Source organism: Thalassophryne amazonica, chromosome 13 (genome assembly GCF_902500255.1).
Source record: "Thalassophryne amazonica chromosome 13, fThaAma1.1, whole genome shotgun sequence".
Taxonomy (NCBI): domain Eukaryota; kingdom Metazoa; phylum Chordata; class Actinopteri; order Batrachoidiformes; family Batrachoididae; genus Thalassophryne; species Thalassophryne amazonica.
In genome coordinates, this window is record NC_047115.1 from 75,199,193 (window position 1) to 75,218,187 (window position 18,995).

At 43.3% G+C, this 18,995-nt stretch overlaps 1 protein-coding gene across 4 annotated transcripts in view; it reads left to right on the plus strand.

Annotated features, from left to right (window-relative positions):
• The window catches only part of ide (insulin-degrading enzyme), a 120,959-nt gene that overhangs the window by 73,390 nt on the left and 28,574 nt on the right, over positions 1-18,995 (plus strand). For all 4 annotated transcript variants that reach the window (XM_034184177.1, XM_034184176.1, XM_034184180.1 and 1 more), the window contains exons 17-22: positions 76-196; positions 3,864-3,955; positions 5,540-5,651; positions 8,574-8,741; positions 10,407-10,679; positions 12,395-12,456. In XM_034184177.1, coding sequence (XP_034040068.1) covers positions 76-196; positions 3,864-3,955; positions 5,540-5,651; positions 8,574-8,741; positions 10,407-10,679; positions 12,395-12,456 — 828 coding nt within the window. The remainder of the gene's footprint in view (positions 1-75; positions 197-3,863; positions 3,956-5,539; positions 5,652-8,573; positions 8,742-10,406; positions 10,680-12,394; positions 12,457-18,995) is intronic.

Genomic DNA, 18,995 nt, shown 5'->3' on the forward strand with positions numbered 1-18,995 from the left:
CCCTGTTCTCTTTCCTTTTTTAAAAAGTTGGTTTTATAAAGTCTTGAACTCACGTTCACTCCTCTGTCTGTGTAGTACATGAGGTCGTTAAATAACTTCAGAGCTGAGCAGCCTCACCAGCATGCTATGTACTACCTCCGTTTACTAATGACTGAGGTTGCCTGGACCAAAGATGACCTCAGAGACGCTCTGGATGGTAAGACTTTCTTAATCTGTCTTTTTATGTGTTGTTTTTTACTTTTCATTCTCAGAAACTCAGCCTTTGTATTTGTTGGCCGTCTTTTTTTCTAAACCATAGGTAGGCATGGCTAGTGTGATAAATTGAAGGTATACGAGGTCTATTAGAAAAGTATCCGACCTTATTATTTTTTTCAAAAACCATATGGATTTGAATCACGTGTGATTACATCAGACATGCTTGAACCCTCGTGGGCATGCGAGAGTTTTTTCACGCCTGTCGGTTACGTCATTCGCCTGTGGGCAGTCTTTGAGTGAGGAGTCGTCCACCCGCTCGTCGATTTTTTTTTTTTCATTGTTTAGGAATGGCTCAGAGACTGTTGGTTTGTTTGATAAAATTTTTTTTAAAACTGTAAGGCACAACTGAGTGGACACCATTCAATAAATTCAGCTGGTTTTCGGTAAAAATTTTAACGGCTGATGAGAGATTTTGGTCTGGTAGTGTCGCTTTAAGGACGGTCCACGGCGCCTGACGGCGATCTGCGCTTCGAGGCGGCAGCGTCTCGCCGTTTCAAGTTGAAAACTTCCACATTTCAGGCTCTGTTGACGCAGTAAGTCGTCAGAGAACAGAGAACTTTCAGAAGAAGTCGGCATGAGGAGTTTATTCGGACATTCCATTGTTAACGGTCATTTTGTAATGAAAGAACGTGCGGGCAGAGTCGCATGTCGGGCTGGACCCGACCGCGGGGGGTCGCGGCAGGAAAAACACCTCCGTTGGAAATCTTAACGGGCAAGTTGGAACATGCCCAAGCTGTTAAACAATTTCTCAGTTACTCACTTGTTGAAAGCCATTAAAAGCCGCCTGAATTCTACAAATGGTTTTCAACACGGAGGTGTTTTTCCTGTCGCGGCGCACACAGATTTGCCGAGTCGTCACGGAAACGACTCGGCGAATTTGCGCGTACGTCTTTCAATAAAAAAATGTCCTTAAACAGTGGAATGTCCGCATAAATTCCTCATGCCGGCCTCTTCTGAATCTTCTCTATTCTCTCACAATGTCCTGGGTGAATTAAGCCTTAAATTAGGATGATTTCAGCTCGAAACAGGCCGACGACAGCGCCTGGAAGCGCTGCAGGACGTCCCGCTCCGTGGGAAGTCCTTACACCGACAGAAACACCCCATAATCTCTCATCAGCCGTTAAACTTTTCACAGAAAACCAGCTTAATTTCTCGAATAGTGTCCACAATAGATATTCCTCACAGGTCCAGAAAAAAGTTTGATAAAGCAACGCGCGCCGTCTCGAGCAGCGTGTGAAACAAAGGAATTCAGCCGAGAGGGCGGGACCACATCTCACTCAAGGCCTGCCCACAGGGAAATGACGTCACCGACACGCGTGAAAAAACTCACGCATGCGCACGAGGGTTCAAGCATGATTGATGTAATCGCATGTCATTCAAATCCATATAGTTAAAAAAAATAATAAAAGGGTCGGTTTATTATCTAAGAGACCTCGTAATTGAGGCAAAAATACTGCAGTATTCATTTTCCATGGTGTAATATACAGTATTATACACTGTTATATGGCACTACACAGTTCCATCAGGTATGTGAAATTTCAAATTAAAATTTGTGGTCTTTGAGATCGATGCAGATCCACTGACATCTGAGACTCACAAATATAGGGGCTATTGGGGTTTGTCCACCTATCTGCTGATAGATTGCTATTTCTGAAGCCAAAATGCTCTAATCGAGTCAGCAAGGTGGCCGGTCACCATTTTGACATTTCTGAGCGTGCACTGCTTATTTCTTCTGTTTTCTCATCGGATTGGTCTTTCATGCGCTTCAGATTTGTAAAAGAAAAAAAACGTAGTTGCATGTCAGAAATTCCCTGTTCTCTTCAAACCTGTTGAATATGTGCGAAATAAGATTATAATTTAGTATGAAATTGCAGAAAAATTCACAGACAACAAGGCTGGAAATATCATCTATCAACTCTGTCCATATGCTTTCTGAGAGCGCCAAGTACAACTCTGATACGTTTACTGCTGTGCACATAATCAACCTACCGTTGGTTACAGATGTATATTATTTACTGGATTCTCACAACATGTGTAACTTCTGATGAAAGTCTCTGTGAAATTTCTTCAATGTATAGCTCTAAAATGCAGGAGAATATATTTCATAGCATCTCGAACCCCTTCAGTTTACTTAAAGGGCATATCTCACTCCAGTCAGTGCTATCTTTAAAAAAAAAAAAGGTATATCACATTATAAATTATTTCTTCTAATTATTTAATTTATACAAGGTCTGATAAAGTTGATAAAAGTAAACTTAGCCAGAGTGCGTCTGAAAAATGCATGGCAGATTAATTGCCATTTTTATCCATAATCATTATGTGACCTTGGGGACTCTAGACACGCAGCACTGTAGACACGCTCTCGGTCTCCGTCAATAAGTATTTACAATTAAACTATAATAACTCTCCGCAAATATCTTGTGGCTGTTACCAGTAGTGTGTGTTTTCACTTAGTCATTGATGTAGCAGTAGCAATAAAAATGGTCCAGACCTTATGATGAATCAACCAAAACGAAGTGTGCAGACTTGTCTGGAAGCTACTGCCATCATGGCAGCTAGCCCTGCTAGCCCAAAGTCAGAAAAACAACATCGAAGACCTCTTTTCCGAAATTATGAAAATTGGGACTGCTTTAAATCAAGTGGCGACCGATGTATTAACAATAACCCAGCAGAGCTGAAATACAGAGTGAGCACCTTCCAGACACGAATGGAAGAAGCCGAAAGTTGCATTGCTATTGTGGAGGATAGCACTGCTAATGTGGCTTATGAAAACAAGCGGCTAACACAGGGAGTGGAGCAACTTTGGAACCGCAGTTTGTGTCCTGGACAGGGTTTTTTTGGTAGTTGACTTTATTTTATCCACAGCTGTTGATATGACGCTCGCTAGTAGTTGCCTTTTGGTTGATTTTGTTATTATTTCTTTGAAAGTATTTGGTAGCCTTTCTGTCAGGATCAGCAAATATAATAGCATCTTAGCTTATCAATGTCTTTGACCTTCGGTTGTCCTCTGATGTCTGACGTCTGACGTCCTTCCCTTCCCACTCTCGCCAAGTGCTTGCTCATAGTATAAAGCAATATAAAGCGCCTTGGGGCGACTGTTGTGATTTGGCACTATATAAATAAAATTGATTTGATTTGATATTCTTTATTTTGATTGCAAGGCACAATGTTGCAAACGAAGGAAGGGCTTAGTTTACTAAACAGATTCAAGTCAGTTCAAGTCCACCTGTGCCCCATTCTCCATGTACATCTGGAGTTGCATCAAGGAGGGCATTCATCATAAAACGTGTGCCAAATTAAGATGCACATCCATACTGGATCTGCTGTGGTGAACCTGAGCAAAAATGTGAGCAGGAAAAATAAAGGTTTATTTTTGGTGTTGCCATGACCAAATGTTATTTAGACACATATGTGTTCCTGCAGTAGCTCATCCTTGAGGGTGGGTTCAGATGTTGCTCGAGTTCAGGCTGACCAGCTGATACTTTTACTGTTACTGAGACATGAATACTGGATGGTGAAATTGCTGTTTTTATTTTTGGAGATTCTTTCCTATTAGTGGTTTGTGTAAATTGTTCTTTGATTACTTGTGTCTGTGTTTAATATTCTAGATGTAACTCTCCCGCGCCTCAAGTCCTTCATACCTCAGCTACTGTCACGGTTACATATCGAAGCCCTTGTACATGGAAATATCACCAAAGAGGTTGGTTGATTGTGTTTCTCCTATTGTTTGTATCTGAACTTCTTTAATTTTTTACATCTGCATTGATTGATTTGAAATTTTATAAAAATTGCTACAGTGACACCCCACCCACTGCTTGCTCCTCCTTCGGGGGGTCGTGGCCCATGCGGTGTGGTGTTGGGGCGTCCCCCCTGTGGGTCTATGTTGGCAGCCTGTGTGCTTCCCCTTGTGTGTGGGGTTGTTTCCTGTGCCTTCATGGGGTGGGGTGGAGGTGGTGCGTCTAGGTTCCACCTGGGCTGTTCTTCTGGCAACTCGTCGAGCTGCTTCAGTGGCCCTGGTGGGTGTCCTTCCTGGCCCCTGGGCCCTTCTACTGTCCTGCTTCTCCTTGTTTGTCCTGGGGCTCTGCGTCCTGGACCTCTTCCCTTGCCAGAGTGGTCAGTGTCATATGGTAAGGTTCTGTACTTTTGTCTTGGTGCAACACACCAGTCACAAGAGCAAATTGCGCATATATATATATATATATATATATATATATATATATATATATATATATATATATATATATATATATAATATAATATAATATAATATAAAAATGGTTCTGCCAGTTTGGCATATACCATCACTATATATAAGTTTATCATAGTTGCATTATTGCAATTTCCAAAACAAATGTACAGAACAGACCCTGGGCAGTGATCAAGATGTAGTTGGAGTCCGGGCACAGACCTTGTTCCTTTGTGCATCATGTCATGGAATAATGTGGACCAAAACTCCACATTCGATATCATTGGGACCATTTCATGTTTAACATTCCTCCATTAGCCTCCTCAGTCCAGCATCGTTCTGTATGAAAGTAGTATTACAGTCTGACTCCAGCAGCTTCACACTGACCTCTGTCTGCTTGCTCCTGGATTGTACATATGTTAACATTTCTGTGGCATCATCACTTTAAAAGGTAGTGTTTCTGCTGATTGTCATTAAGTGAGCATGCATATAATTTGAGAAGATGCCAGAAAAACATAAAAGTTACGTAAAAATGATCACAAAATAACTGCCATTATGGCATTCTTGAGTCTTGATTCTTGAGTGTTTAAAAAAAAAAAAAAAAAGACAGGAAAAATTCCAGCCCATGTTTAGAGTTCAGGTAAATTGTTAGGAAATGGAAACAGTATCAGAAACAGTTCTCGAGTAGATTAAGGAGGACAGCTACTAGAACTGTGTGAACTCTGAAGGAACTACCAGGATCCAAGTAGTTTTGACAGTTGTTCTGAAAGCTGGTGTGCAGTATGTAGGATCACATTTTCTGGAAGGCACAAAATAGTCTGATGCTCCTGATGATGACATTCTGATTTAACCCTTCATATCCCACTCAGTCAGTGTGTGATCTTCCCTCCTGATGTCCAGTCACAGTGACCACGTCATCACTTCTGGGACATCCTGTATTGACATGTTAAACATTGGTTCTATAACGTCTATTTTGATGTCTTTCTGTATATGAAAATGTTTTTGAGAGTTTCAGAAGGTTTTCCATATATACACACTTAGTCGGTTCATTTAAAGTTTTGTGGAGTAAAATGTTTTTCTCCAATGTCCTCTTCCCAGTCTGCACTTGGCATGATACAGATGGTTGAAGATACACTCATTGAGCATGCTCACACAAAGCCCCTCCTCCCAAGCCAGCTGATTCGTTACAGAGAGGTGCAGGTTCCAGACGGTAGGTCTTGTACTCCAACACACGCCACTTAAGCACGAGCAATCATCACTGCAATTCTTGGTAGTCTCCATGGTAACCGTGTTGAGTCCTTGTCCAGTACTCTTGCCATTATTATCAGTGATTGTATTTGTAATACCATGATTGAATTCAGCAGCCCTCAAACATCACTGTGGAGACATACGGATGCACCTGCTCCTTAGCTCAAAGATAAATTCATAATGTGCCACAAAGAGTGGAGTGACGAGAAAAGGAACAACAGAGCTGTGCTGAGCTGCCTGGAGACATTCTGTCCCACTGAGGGATTTTCCGGGATCGGTCCCAGGCTGAGTGCAGAACAGGCAAAGGATGTAAAGCTGGCTAGATCGCATTTTTATACAAGAAACACATTGCAATGTTCAAAATTGAGTCTAAAATTTGTGCAAAGATGTTAGGCAGCCTGCAATTTTGATGCAAATCCCCTCGACTCAGATCTATGTCTGTTAGCCGTGATATCCCAGATGATCTATGCCTTTTTAAACATGTTGCAAGTACATCATTCAGAACATTCTCTGGACCTTCCTCATTACCTGAAGGCTAAATTGGCAGACATCTTGGCGGTCACAGTTTCCTTTGACGGGCTGTCATTAATACCTCGTGTTAATACCTCATGTGTTGCTTATTTTAAAATCTTAAAGGATCTTAGGGTCTTTCGGAAATTTGCATCCCATGAATGACATCTTTCTTCGTGGTTGAGTGCAGCTCCATAACGCTGGGCTCATAAAATTCACTTTATTTTCTTTGTTTGATATTTGACAATTTTCTTATTGGGCACCGCAGTCTTGTTTGAGGGCAGGCACTAAAGGGCTTAAAATATGACGTAATTGCTGTAGTTCCGGGGGAAAAAAAACTGCATTTTCTCTGTTGTTGGGCAAATTACATGCAACAAAGTGAAAATGCAAAGAAAAAGTGATGATGCAGTGGGAAAGTGAACAGTGTTACAGTTTGTTTATGACCCAGAGCACAAACATGTTGAGGCGGTTTTGCAGGCGAGAGAACGCAGCTACTCCGGAGGTCCCCATACGTGGTCAAATCCCGCAATGTCACGCAGGGTTCGAACGAGACTGCAGTGCCCTGTTGTCACTAGATGGAAATTGTCAGCTCCATTCTCTCTCTTTTGACTTAATTCTTGCCTATACGACTTGGACGTCTCTCCACCAAACGTGGAGAGACATCTAAGAGACATTGTCAGCTGTGGCTGAAGGTCCCGGAGTCCAGTGCTGGACCAGCTGACCACTGTGTGGAAGCATGTGCACATGTGTGCGGGTGCTCACGCCCTCATGGGGACCAGCCAGCGTCTGAGTGCGCGACAGTGTGAAGCCGCCCGGCCGGCTGATGTCACTTCCACCACATAAACTGTACTTTACTTAACAGACGAAAAGAGTGGAAATTAAATCAAACAAATAAGGGTGAAGGCATGAACTCATTCCTGTCTGATCATACGACTTGCTCAAACACTTTGCTGTGGACATACGGCGCATGTCAGCAGACTGACAGCTGGACGTGACCGTGCACGCAAGGTGTTACATTACAACAGACATCAGACAGATGCAGGACAAACGCATAATAATACATACATGACATTAAAATCACAGAACAAAGTAAGAGAGAGTAATCCGTTTTGTTCTGTGAGCTGAGATTTGTTGACAGAGGTGGGCGTGTCCCCCTGCGACCTGACTATCGTGCCATGCAGGAACTCACCCCACGGGACCCCCCCGTGAGGCGTGTGTCACTGCGGGGTTTCCCCACATTGTAATAATTAAAACACAGATCACGTTTACAGCGGATCACTGCTGATATGTTCACGACACGGGAGCCGGCCGGCTCCTTGTGAGACGAGCTCATCAGGTAATTCATTCAAGAGAGAACAGTAATCCACATCATTTCATTACTTCCTGGTATACGTCTAGGTGGAGGCTAAATCCGCTCTTTATAACAGGAATTAAGTATTATAAATTGTGGTGTTTTATTAATTTTTTGCTCCGCTGCTGTGTGCGCGACTTTCCACGTGCTCGCACTGTGTTCGTGCGTGCGAGCATGAGCCTGTCCAAACGTGTTACTCCCGACAGCAGGTGGAATGTTTCGTGGTTCCCCATTTTGGTTTTGGTTTGCGGGTTGTCTTGAGGTTTCTGCGTCTTTCGTGTTATGTGTGAAGTGGCCCTAAAGCACGCTGAAGCCCCTCAGTGTAGAATCGTAGCGCTCAGTCAGCATGTTCATAACCTGCATCACCCAGTAAGTGACTTTGAGAGAAAAATGGGCCAACTTCCCTCTTGTTTCATGTTCTTCTTAAAAGAAAATAGAAGCAGAACTGAAAAGCTTAATGAGTCGAATTTGGATCTATTAACAAAAAACAAACCAAACCCACATTGTGTTCAGAATTTCTCTGCCTGTGTAACCTCTATGTGAACTTCCCTGTTTTACTGAAATAATATTCATGTGTGCCTGAAACAAAGCGTTCAGGAATATCTGCATATAAGCCTGTTTCTAACCAGTCCAATTTCATGCAAGGAAGACTTCTGAATATTCCTTTTAAAAGTGTTGAATTGTGAACCGGCAACATTCTAATTATAGTTTATTTGTGCAAATCAGTGGAATTTTACGAACGGATCAGTGAGCTATTAAAAAGGAAATGAATATCAGGCTGAATCAGCTTGTCTAAAATCATTTGACGTCACAGTCCAGTTTGATAAAGTAACGAGAAACTATTGGTGTAAATTAATACTTTGTCATACTTTCAGTCTGTTTAAAGCTGAGCTTTATGTTGTGAAAATCTGGAAGAACATACCAGGTTTAACTCAGAATACCACACACTCTGTTCTGTGTAACCTCTTCGCAGACCACTGAGGATAGCACATATAAACCAGTGTTTTTTTTGTTTCTGCTCAGGTGGCTGGTATGTTTACCAGCAGAGGAATGAGGTGCACAATAACTGTGGCATTGAGATCTACTACCAGACAGACATGCAGAGCACCCACGAGAACATGCTGCTGGAGCTGTTCTGTCAGATCATCTCTGAGCCCTGCTTCAACACTCTGCGAACCAAAGAGCAACTGGGTGTGACCACAAACACACAAATAGGAGAGGTTTCAGTACACACACATTAGAATCAGTGGAGGAAGCAAAAAAAAGGCATGAAAATCCTACTTAAGGTTGTCGACATATATTGTTTATTATTTTCAATTGTGTACCTTTGAGTTTGAATTTGTTGGTTGTTGATTTTTATCACCTTGGTATCAATGAGTGTCTCTGTCTGCCCGGTTTGGTTGTTGGAGCGATATCTCAAGAACCAGTCATCCAGTTTTATTCATACTTGGCATAAGGGTGTACTTTGGTGTTTTTTTGACACCGGTCAATTACAGTGACCTTGGGGTCAGTTTCAAGGCCACAGCGAGATATTCCAGATATTGTTATTGCCACCCTTGTTAGCATGATAGTTCAAGAACCAGTTGACCAATTTCATTCATATTTAGCATAAGGGTGGACCTGGCTAATCCCCCAAAACTTTGTTACTGATTTGTGGGGATCGGGGGCATATGCCATCTTCTGATGATTCTTGTTACAAACCATTGTCATGTGTGGTCCCAAAACAACACTTACGAGTATGTCCCGTGAGACATCAGCAGTTGAACTGAAGAATATAATAATTTAATAGCATAAGGAACAAGATGGAGATGGTTTGGATATCTGAATAGGATGTTCTTTGGATGCCTTATATGGATTGACTTTTAGACAAATCTAACTGGGAAAGCTTTGGCGAGTGACATCTGGTCTATCTTACTTAGCATGCCACAACATATCCTCAGATAAGTGGAAGAAAATGTAAGGATGGTAACCATTATTTAGGGGATGTTTGCATCTCTTCTTAAATTATGGAATAAATGTCCCAACAATGAGAAGCCAAAATGTATATTTAAAAGGTTTCAAGGCATTCAGAATGCAACACTGTGCCTTATAATTGTGATTCAGTGATACGGTTTTATTATGGTAATGTATAGTCTTGACATTTGGTCAGCTCTGTCCAAAATTGAACCACTTCATTGCTGACATATGCACAACTCTTCCACCACGTTAGTGAATCCAAACTGTTGGGGTTAAACTAGCATGGCCTTAAGATTGACCTTTGTGTCAGATTTCATGTAACAGAAAGGTGATATATGCTGTCATATTAGTGTTTCATAGTAACTGCGGGTATGTGTTTAACTAATTCCTCAAAATGTCCCCTGTATGTAAGCATTAGTCCAAAGTTTTGACCACCTATGGCCTTGAATGCTAACCAGTTTTTCTGAAAATAAGATCAGTTTGTTCTTGGCTAACCCTCCATCAGTCCACCACGTTTGGTCCAAGTTAAAAAAAAAAACAAAAAAAAAACTGTTGCGTTATTTTGTTCTCACATACTATTGGGTGTGGGTATGAAAACGATCCCATCTCTCTGTTAACAATGGAGGCATTTGGATAAATTGCAGTTATATTTTTGAAATGGAGGCTGAAATTGTGAAAATGAGCACATATCTCAGTGGTAGAGAACCATACTTCCTACTTTTCCTACTTCAAGACGTAAAATAAAATCCTGAATTGTAATAAAATATTGAAGATAAAAAGCCTCTTAGTAGGTAATGTAATAGCCGAACAGCTAAACTTGGGCTGTTTAGTAGTTAGCCACAGAAACTAAGACATTTTGTCTTTCCACTGATCTCTAACATTCTCTTCTGTCCTCTTAAGGCTACATTGTGTTCAGTGGACCGCGGCGAGCTAATGGAGTTCAAGGCCTCCGCTTCATCATCCAGTCGGAGAAGGCTCCCCACTACCTAGAGAGCCGCGTGGAGGCTTTTCTCTGGACTATGGAGAAGTCAGTGGAGGAGATGAGTGAGGAAGCCTTCCAGAAACACATCCAGGCACTGGCCATCCGCCGCCTGGACAAGCCCAAGAAGCTGTCTGCCGAGTGTGCCAAGCACTGGGGGGAGATCATCTCCCAGCAGTATAACTTTGACAGAGGTGACGCCAACCAACGGTCTCTTTCATATTACTGCAAACTTTCCATTCTGTTAGACTTGAAATAAAATCTAGGCTTTAATTTATTTAAATATACTATAATGTGCTTTATCTTAGACATTTAAAAAAAAAAACAGGTTTTCAAGATAAGGAATAGCTTCTCAAACTCACTAAATACTGGACAAAATAAATAAATGTTGAATCCACTCATTACCTCTAAAATATTTGAGTGAACGTTCCCATGGTTTTACAAGAACATCATTTAATTGTTCATCAATTATTCCCCATTTATTGTGTTTGCAATCTCTCTGATGTGAGTGGCGCTGTTGCTTGGAGTTGTACAAATTGGGATGGATTAGAGTCTGACATGAGACGCAGCCATACCGCCCGTGTCTGTCCTACAGCCCTGCTGAGTGTCGTGATGGATTATAATGGCTATTGTTCAGTGATAATCTGCCGACATCTCTGAGCGCTGCCGTGCTGACCAGCTGCCAGAGTGTGGCTGATTACTGACGACTGTCTGTGTTGGAGAAGCAGGAGACTGAGCAGAACTAACACACTCAACATCGAGACAAATGCACAGGTTGTTAGTCAAGGCCGGTCCACGGGCGAGCTGCTCTGTTATTTTTCTGTATCTTTGTGAGGGTAGACAGGATGATTACTGGAGTTGTTTTACTTATTTATAATATGGTAAATGAAAAAGGTTAGTTTGCGATTGCAGCGTTGTTACTGTGAGGCTGATATAAACCTCTCAAGCAAAAATCTATGTGGGGAGGAGGGGGTGTTCTAGGAATCTGTCCATGAGTTTTGTGAGAGCAGTTCCACTTGGTGGACTTCATTGTAACATCACATAGTAGTAACACACTGTAAAAATGTGTGTGAAGGAAAATAATTCTGATTTGACATCTTCAAGGAGAGATAAATAGACTTTTGTTTTTTTTTTTTTTTTTAAGAAATCTTTTTTTTTTTTCTCAATTACATGTACAAATGTTAAATAGTTTGATTCTTCAGGTGCTTTGTCACAAAAGATTTCCCAACACTGATCTATAGTTCATGCGGAGTGAGGAGATGATTTTGTGAGTGAGCTGTTATCCAGGTGTGTCTGTTTGCGTCTAGTACCATCACTTACTGGTGTCAGTTCATCAGGACTTAATGTAAATACAAGAACATTGAATAGACTGCAAATAGTGAATTGATTTTTTTTTTTTCTTTTTTGTGACGTCATGACTTAAACCATTTTTTTCAAAAAAACATAAGTAATTCTGTTGGGGCTGATAGCCCAATACAACGGATGAGGTTAGGATAAATACCCCATGTGTGTTGTTAGATTATTTTTTCTGTCATTTAAAAGAATGTCATCATGTTAAATATTTTTAAAGGCTTCCAGTAAAGGATGGTAGAAATTTGCTGGTTTTCCTCAGTAGTTCTCACGTGGGTTTTTGTAAGCAGCTTTCTCTTTAATTTCCTTGACGACATGCCGTAACTGACAAACAGTGGAATGAACTGAAACTGTCAGCTGCTTGGAAGTTGAGGAACATGAAATATGTCATGTTTTTGAAGGCAGTCAACAGTAATTACAGCTTAACTGAGTTGTCATAAATGAGTCAAACGGTCACTAAACACACCAGCTCATGTGCAACCTGCTGTCTTTCTGAAATGCTGTTCTCCAGTTGTGAACACTGACTAAATGTTACTTGTTGATTTGTCTTGTTTTGCAGATAATATTGAGGTGGCCCATCTGAAGACTTTGACAAAAGAATACATAATACAGTTCTGCAAAGTGAGTAGTACAACTTCAGTTCATACGATATACTCACATGCATGTGAACACTTCATGTCAGTGACGACTTCCATGGGCAGTTTGACAATGAATTCTTCTGTCACTTTTCAGGCAAACAAAAAAAATTGAAGTGCAGAAATGTCTTTTCCATCATGGCAAACTGCATGTTAGTGTTGGTAGAATATAATATTATCTTCATGGCATCATTTTAAACAGGCAGGCCAGATGTTGTAATCATGTCACATAATCTAGCATTTATGCAAAATCAAAATATAATATAAATAAGTCAGTACCACCCCCCCTTCACGGTTTCATTAAACAGCAACGAGTCGCAGTAAAAGTTATATTCAGCCGTGACATTGGTGTCAAATTTAAAACATTTTTCCACAATTTGAAAAACTCTGGATATGAGCCCTGCGTAATAAGTGCGGACATAGATACTGAAGTCCATCCCACACAGTTCAGCACAATAACTCAAACATGCTATCATGCTAGCTTAGGGCCACGAGCTCTAAGCTAGCATGATACGATAATAGCATGAGTCACCTTAGTATTTCTTCTGGTTGTTGTTGTTGTTGTTGCTTAATGCCGACAAATTATACTGTATTTGCTGTCTTTCTGATGCCTGATTCTGTTTTTCTCTCTGTTTGAGGTGCGGCTCCATCCTGAGATGGGAGTGGGTGTCTTCTTCTGCAGGCCTCCCATCTTGTGCACCGGCATTGACTCCCAAAATTTGCTGTATACTCATTTTGTCAATTGTTTGTAACATGGCCCAAGCAGAGGGTCACCCCTTTGAGTCTGGTCTGCTTGAGGTTTCTTCCTCAGAGGGAGTTTTTCCTTACCACTGTCACCTTTGTGTTTTTTCTAGCGGTTGGTAAGGTTAGACCTTACTTGTGTGAAGCACCTTGAGGCAACTTTGTTGTGATTTGGAGCTATATAAAGGAAAAAGTGAAATGAAGGTCAAAGGTCAGGATCTCAGTCTTAATTTCTTTCTTTTTTTTTTACTTTTGCTTCCTCGTATGCAAAACAGTGTAATGACAGATCAGATTCCATATGCAGGGGGAAAAAATAAGATCCAGATGACTTCAGCTGCTAATGAGATTATAGAGTTAGAAAGTATATGCTGAGATGTACATGTAAAGTGAACATGCTTGGAACAAACACAGAGAAAATTTTCCAGAATCACGCCACTGATGTCATGACCCGCATACATTTCCGTGGCTCCACACCATAAGAGTCTAAGTTTAAAGACATCTGTTCCACACCTGTCATTAACCTTCTAATGGAGTTTTGAGAAAATTCTGTTCTTAGTTTTTATGTAATCTAAATGCGGGCCAAACCGTATTATGTCCACGTTGTAAAGAAGTATTAACCTTCCCATTTCAAACCAGCAAAAAAAAAAAAACAAAATTAGCCCTGCTCATTTAGTCTATTTTCAGACACTTTCTTGTGTGTGATTTATTCTGCCCTGCCAGCTTTCTTCTACTGTCTATTTATAGTCATGGAGGTGACACTGACACAGCACACTCTCAGCATATCGGCTGCAGCAGTGAAGAGCTCCAGGGGGCATGAAGGCCCTGAGACTGGAGTCTGGTGAAAGAACGGGCATTAATGTGCACAGGCAAATGTAATGCATTTCTAATCTTGCAGTGACAGCAGTCACACAGTGATGTTTTTTTTGTTTGTTTTTTTGTTTGTTTCTTGCTGGAGTTGACAGTCTGACTGCAACTGAAACTAAATATGGCAGAACGCCATGCAGAACAAATCTCTCAACCTGCTCAAGGAACAAACACCGGAAACAATCGATATGTTCCTTGGAACAAAAAAAATGACACCACAACTATATTTTTAATGTTTAAAATAATGGTGAATCCTGCATTTAGGGTGGGTATCGATTCGTATTTCAAGAATCGATTCCGATTCTTAAGATTCAGAATCTATTATTTTGATCTTATCTGATATTGATTTCGGATAGTGTTATTTTTTGAGTAGTTTTTTGAGCTGTTACCTGATTGTCTAATTATGCAACACTTTAATACTACGTCATAAAATTTGGCCCTCAAAATGCAAGCAATAGTGTTTCAGAGAGCTAGAAATTTTAAAAAATTCCCGGGGGACAGTGACTCCTGCAGCACTCGCTGCGCGGCATGCTGCAGGAGCAGTAGCCGGAGACCGGCCGAGGCAAAGGGAAAAGTTCTTCTGCAGCAGGAGAACTTTACAACTCTGAGGTCATCAAATGTCCGAGCTCACTTCCTGTCTTCTTGTGAACGACGTACATATTTTTGAATGTTGGAGAGAAATTTACTAGCAGTGGGCAGAAGAGGTAAATATTGTGCTGCTGCTTCTTCTGCTGGCTGTTCCTGTTAGGGTTCGCCACAGCAGATCATCTGTCCTTGTCTCAATCTGTCCTCTGCATCTTTGTTCATCACTCCAACCACCTGCATGTCCTCCTTCACCACATCTGTAAACCTCCTCTATTCTCCTCCTGCCTGCTGGCTCCATTCTCAGCATCCTTCCCTCTATACACCCTTTGTCCCTCCTCTGCACATGTCAAAACCATCTCTGTTTCTCCTCTGACTTTTGTCGCCAAACTGTCTTACCTGCACTGTTCCTCCGATGTGCTAATTTCCTAATCCTGTCCATCCCCGACACTCACATAAAATTGGAGCATCTTCAGCTTCACCACCTCAAGCTCTGCCTCCTGTGTTTTTATTTGAAGAAACACCTCTGCACTGTACAAAAATTGCTGTTCTATTTCATTCCTCCTGACCGCCAGAGGGCGGTGCTTTAGCAGCTGGATAGCTACATGTGCGCAGCACATAGGTCGAGAATATATACCAACAAAGTCACGCCATTGAATGTGACCTGGGTGACGTCACTGGTTGTCTTTATATACCAGACGCACCCAGCGCTCGCTTCTTTTTCTACATTCTCGCATTCTTAGAGGTTGAGAATGCATTTAGCTGCGATTGCCACTCTCGCTTGTAGCCTCGCAACCCACCTTCGGTTGGAGCTACGTGCACTGCACATGTCCTCCAGAGGCTGCGAGACACGGCTTCACCATTTTTTCTATTCTTTGACGCCTGTCGTGAGTACACTTTCCTAAATGCCGGGTGCGCGCCTTTGCCGCTGCCCTGCTGGGTATTTTCCTCTGTGCACATTAGCTGTGTTGTTTCGATGAAAGCTGGCTATTTGTTTAGCTGTGTCACTAACCCCATTAACTACGTGGTAGTGTGTGTATCAGAACCAGTATAGTGTACTGTGTTGGGCTTGCCATGAGTGTTTTCCATCCTTGAAGTACTTCGTCTGCACTGCCGCCATTTGCTAAGTTTAACAGCTCCGCTAGCAGCTAGTGTTGTCGTCGTTGCTCTAAGTGACTTAGCACTTGGGCTGTGAGTTTTTCGGCTGTGTGCATCGTGTTATTACTGTGGCTGTGAGTGTTTCACACTCCGGGCCTTGTATTAGCTTTTACACTGTGAGTGCTTCATGCTCCGTGCCTCGTGTCGAGTCTGCGGCTGGAGTGCTTCACGCTCCGTGCCTCGTGTCGAGTCTGCGGCTGTGAGTGCTTCACGCTCCGTGCCTCGTGTCGAGTCTGCGGCTGTGAGTGCTTCACGCTCCGTGCCTCGTGTCGAGTCTGCGGCTGTGAGTCACGCTTTGTCTTTCCATATGTAACCATCAGGGCTTGCGTTAGCCATCTGCACGAGGTCCACAATGTTGACAGGGCCTTTGTTGCATGGCTGTAGTACCTGTTTGGCTCCCTTGAGCCCAGATGATGGACATATGTTTTGCCCCTCGTGTCTTGGGATCGGACACCTGAGGGAAGCCCTGACTGGCGATGCCTGCCTTAATTGTGCCAGCATGCCACTGGCAGAGAGATCTGCTAGACTTGCGGCATTGGAAAGTGGAATATCTAGTGCGACTTTGGCCTCCAGCCCCAGGAAGGAACCAAAGCGCCGTAAATGCCCACATGCAGGAGCCCCTTCTGCTAAGAAGGTTACTCATGACCATGCTTTGGCTGAAAAGGTCGAAATGTTGACTTCTGAGTTTGCTCAGATTAAGTCCTTCTGAATCTACAGCCTAGGGATGCAGTGACAGTTCCTGTTGTCCCTAATGAGGCTGATCAGACCAATGTAGTTACTCAGCAGGAGGAAGATGTCGTGTCTATTGCTGCAACTGATTCCTTGTACATGACAAGTGATATAAACTGTGTGGAGGATGAAGATGAGAGGGGTCTTTCTCCAAGCCATTCATTAGTGGGCTCTCATACCTCTGAGGCAGAGTCCATGCCGCAAACCGGACCTGGACTATCCTTTGTCAAGCAAGCTGTTCAGTTGGCTTTATCCAGGCTTGGGGGCGACAATCCCCCTGCGGAAACCACTGCTTCAAGTGCCTTTTTCAGAGTCACTCAGAAGCCTGAGTACAACGTTCCAGTTTCACAACCATATATTGAGGAGCTCCACCGATGTTGGGCGGACCCATCTATCACAGGACTGCAGAGCCCTTAGCTCTATGTATGATTCGGCGCAGTATGGTCTGAACCGGATGCCCGCCGTTGACAGCATTATTGCAAACCTGGTTGTGGCTCCAGCTGATGCTGCTCGGCCGGATGCCCGCTGCCCACGTCCTCAGTGTAGGGTCACTGATGACCTCCTCACCAAAAACTATGACATAGCTGCTCGCATCGGTCGCCTAGGCAACTCACTGTCCCATTTAGCCCTTGCCCTCTCAAAGTCTTTGAGGGAGGCAGAGGTTGATGATGCTACGCAAAGTCTTAGTGATGCCTCACTCCAAACCTTTGCTTATATGTCCAGAGAGCTTGGCAGACTGATGTCAACCCTTACCATCACTAGACGTCAGGTGTGGCTTGCGCAGTCCCCCCTATTCGTATCCTGCAGAGGCACACTATTTGGACCTGCGGCCCAACAAACTTTGGAGCATGCTGTTGAGGCTAGTAAATCTCGACAACAGTTTGTTGACCTACACCTGTCTTCCAGACCTCAGCCAGTCAGATGTGCTACAGCTTTTCACTCTACATCCAGGCTTCCGCCGACTCCCAGAGCTGCACGTGCTTTTGCAGTTGAGGGCCAGCTCTCCCAGCAGCCTGCCTTTCGTGAGCCTACGGGCAGACCCCCGAGAACTGAACGGTTTCACAGAGCTTCCAGTAATCGCGCCCAGAGGTCCTCAGGGATGCGAGGCAGAGGTGGTCGGGTCTGACTGCCAATGTTTGGCCCCCAGCCGTTTTTCACAAAATCAACTCAGCCACTGGGAGGCTCAAGTTCAAGACCCATGGGTCATTTCAACCTTGTTCGAAGGTTACAGAATTCAGTTCAGATGTCGTCCTCCAAAGTTCAATGGGGTGAGGATGACTGTTGTTTCCAACTCGGTGCAGTCTGCTGCCCTACAACGGGAGATTTTGGAACTCCTGGTGAAGGGGGCCATAGAGCCAGTTCACACTTCAGACCAGCTCAGGGGGTTCTATTCAATTTGATTCCTTGTTCCAAAGAAGGATGGCGGCTTTCATCCTGTCCTCGATCTCCGATGTCTGAATCGTTATATCAGAGTGCTGCAGTTTCACATGCTCCGCACAGTAGACGTCCTTCAAACTATCACACCAGGAGACTGGTTCACAAGTGCCGACTTAAAAGATGCCTATTTCCATGTGCCAGTGGCGCCTCATCACAGCCAGTTTCTCCGCTTTGCTTTTGAAGGTTGGGCATACCAGTTCAGGGTGCTTCCTTTCGGCCTCTCTCTCGCCCCTCGTACATTTACCAGATGTATGGCTGCAGCACTAGACCCACTGCAAGCTCTTGGATTAAGAATCCTACCCTACTTAGACGATTGGCTTGTCTGTGCTCCGACTCAGGAGCAGGCACACAACGACACAGCTCTTCTACTGAACCATGTCTCTCATTTAGGACTCACAGTGAACTTTGCAAAGAGTTCTCTTGTTCCCAGTCAACAAACGACCTTCATCGGCATTGCCATCAACTCCCTGACTATGACTGCATCGCCATCCCTGCAGAGAGTGGACGATGTAATTTGTCTCGTCTCACACATTCAACGGGCTGTGACGCTGCCTTTTGGTTTGCTGCTCTGGTTGATAGGCAAATTGACTGCAATGGCGCTAGTGGTACCTTTGGGACTTCTGTTCTTACGTCCCCTACAGATTTGGATCAACAACCTAGGCCTCAACTCAAAGTTGCATCAGTACAGACTTGTACGACTCTCCAACCAGTGCCTGGACGTGGACTTCATCTGCAAGGGTGTCCCTCTAGGCTCTGTTCCTTCTCGCCGAGAGGTGGTTGTTACAGATGCATCACTCAAAGGTTGGGGGCCGTGTGGAATCACAGGATGGTGAGGGGTGTCTGGAGTCCCCAGGAGAGACTCCAACACAAACGTGCTGCAACTTCGCGCTGTGCGACTGGCTCTCAAGCATTTCCTCCCGGCCCTGAGAGGAAGACATGTTCTTGTCCGGTCAGACAACACGTCAGCAGTCTATCACATAAACTATCAGGGGGGCACCAGGTCCAATCACTCAT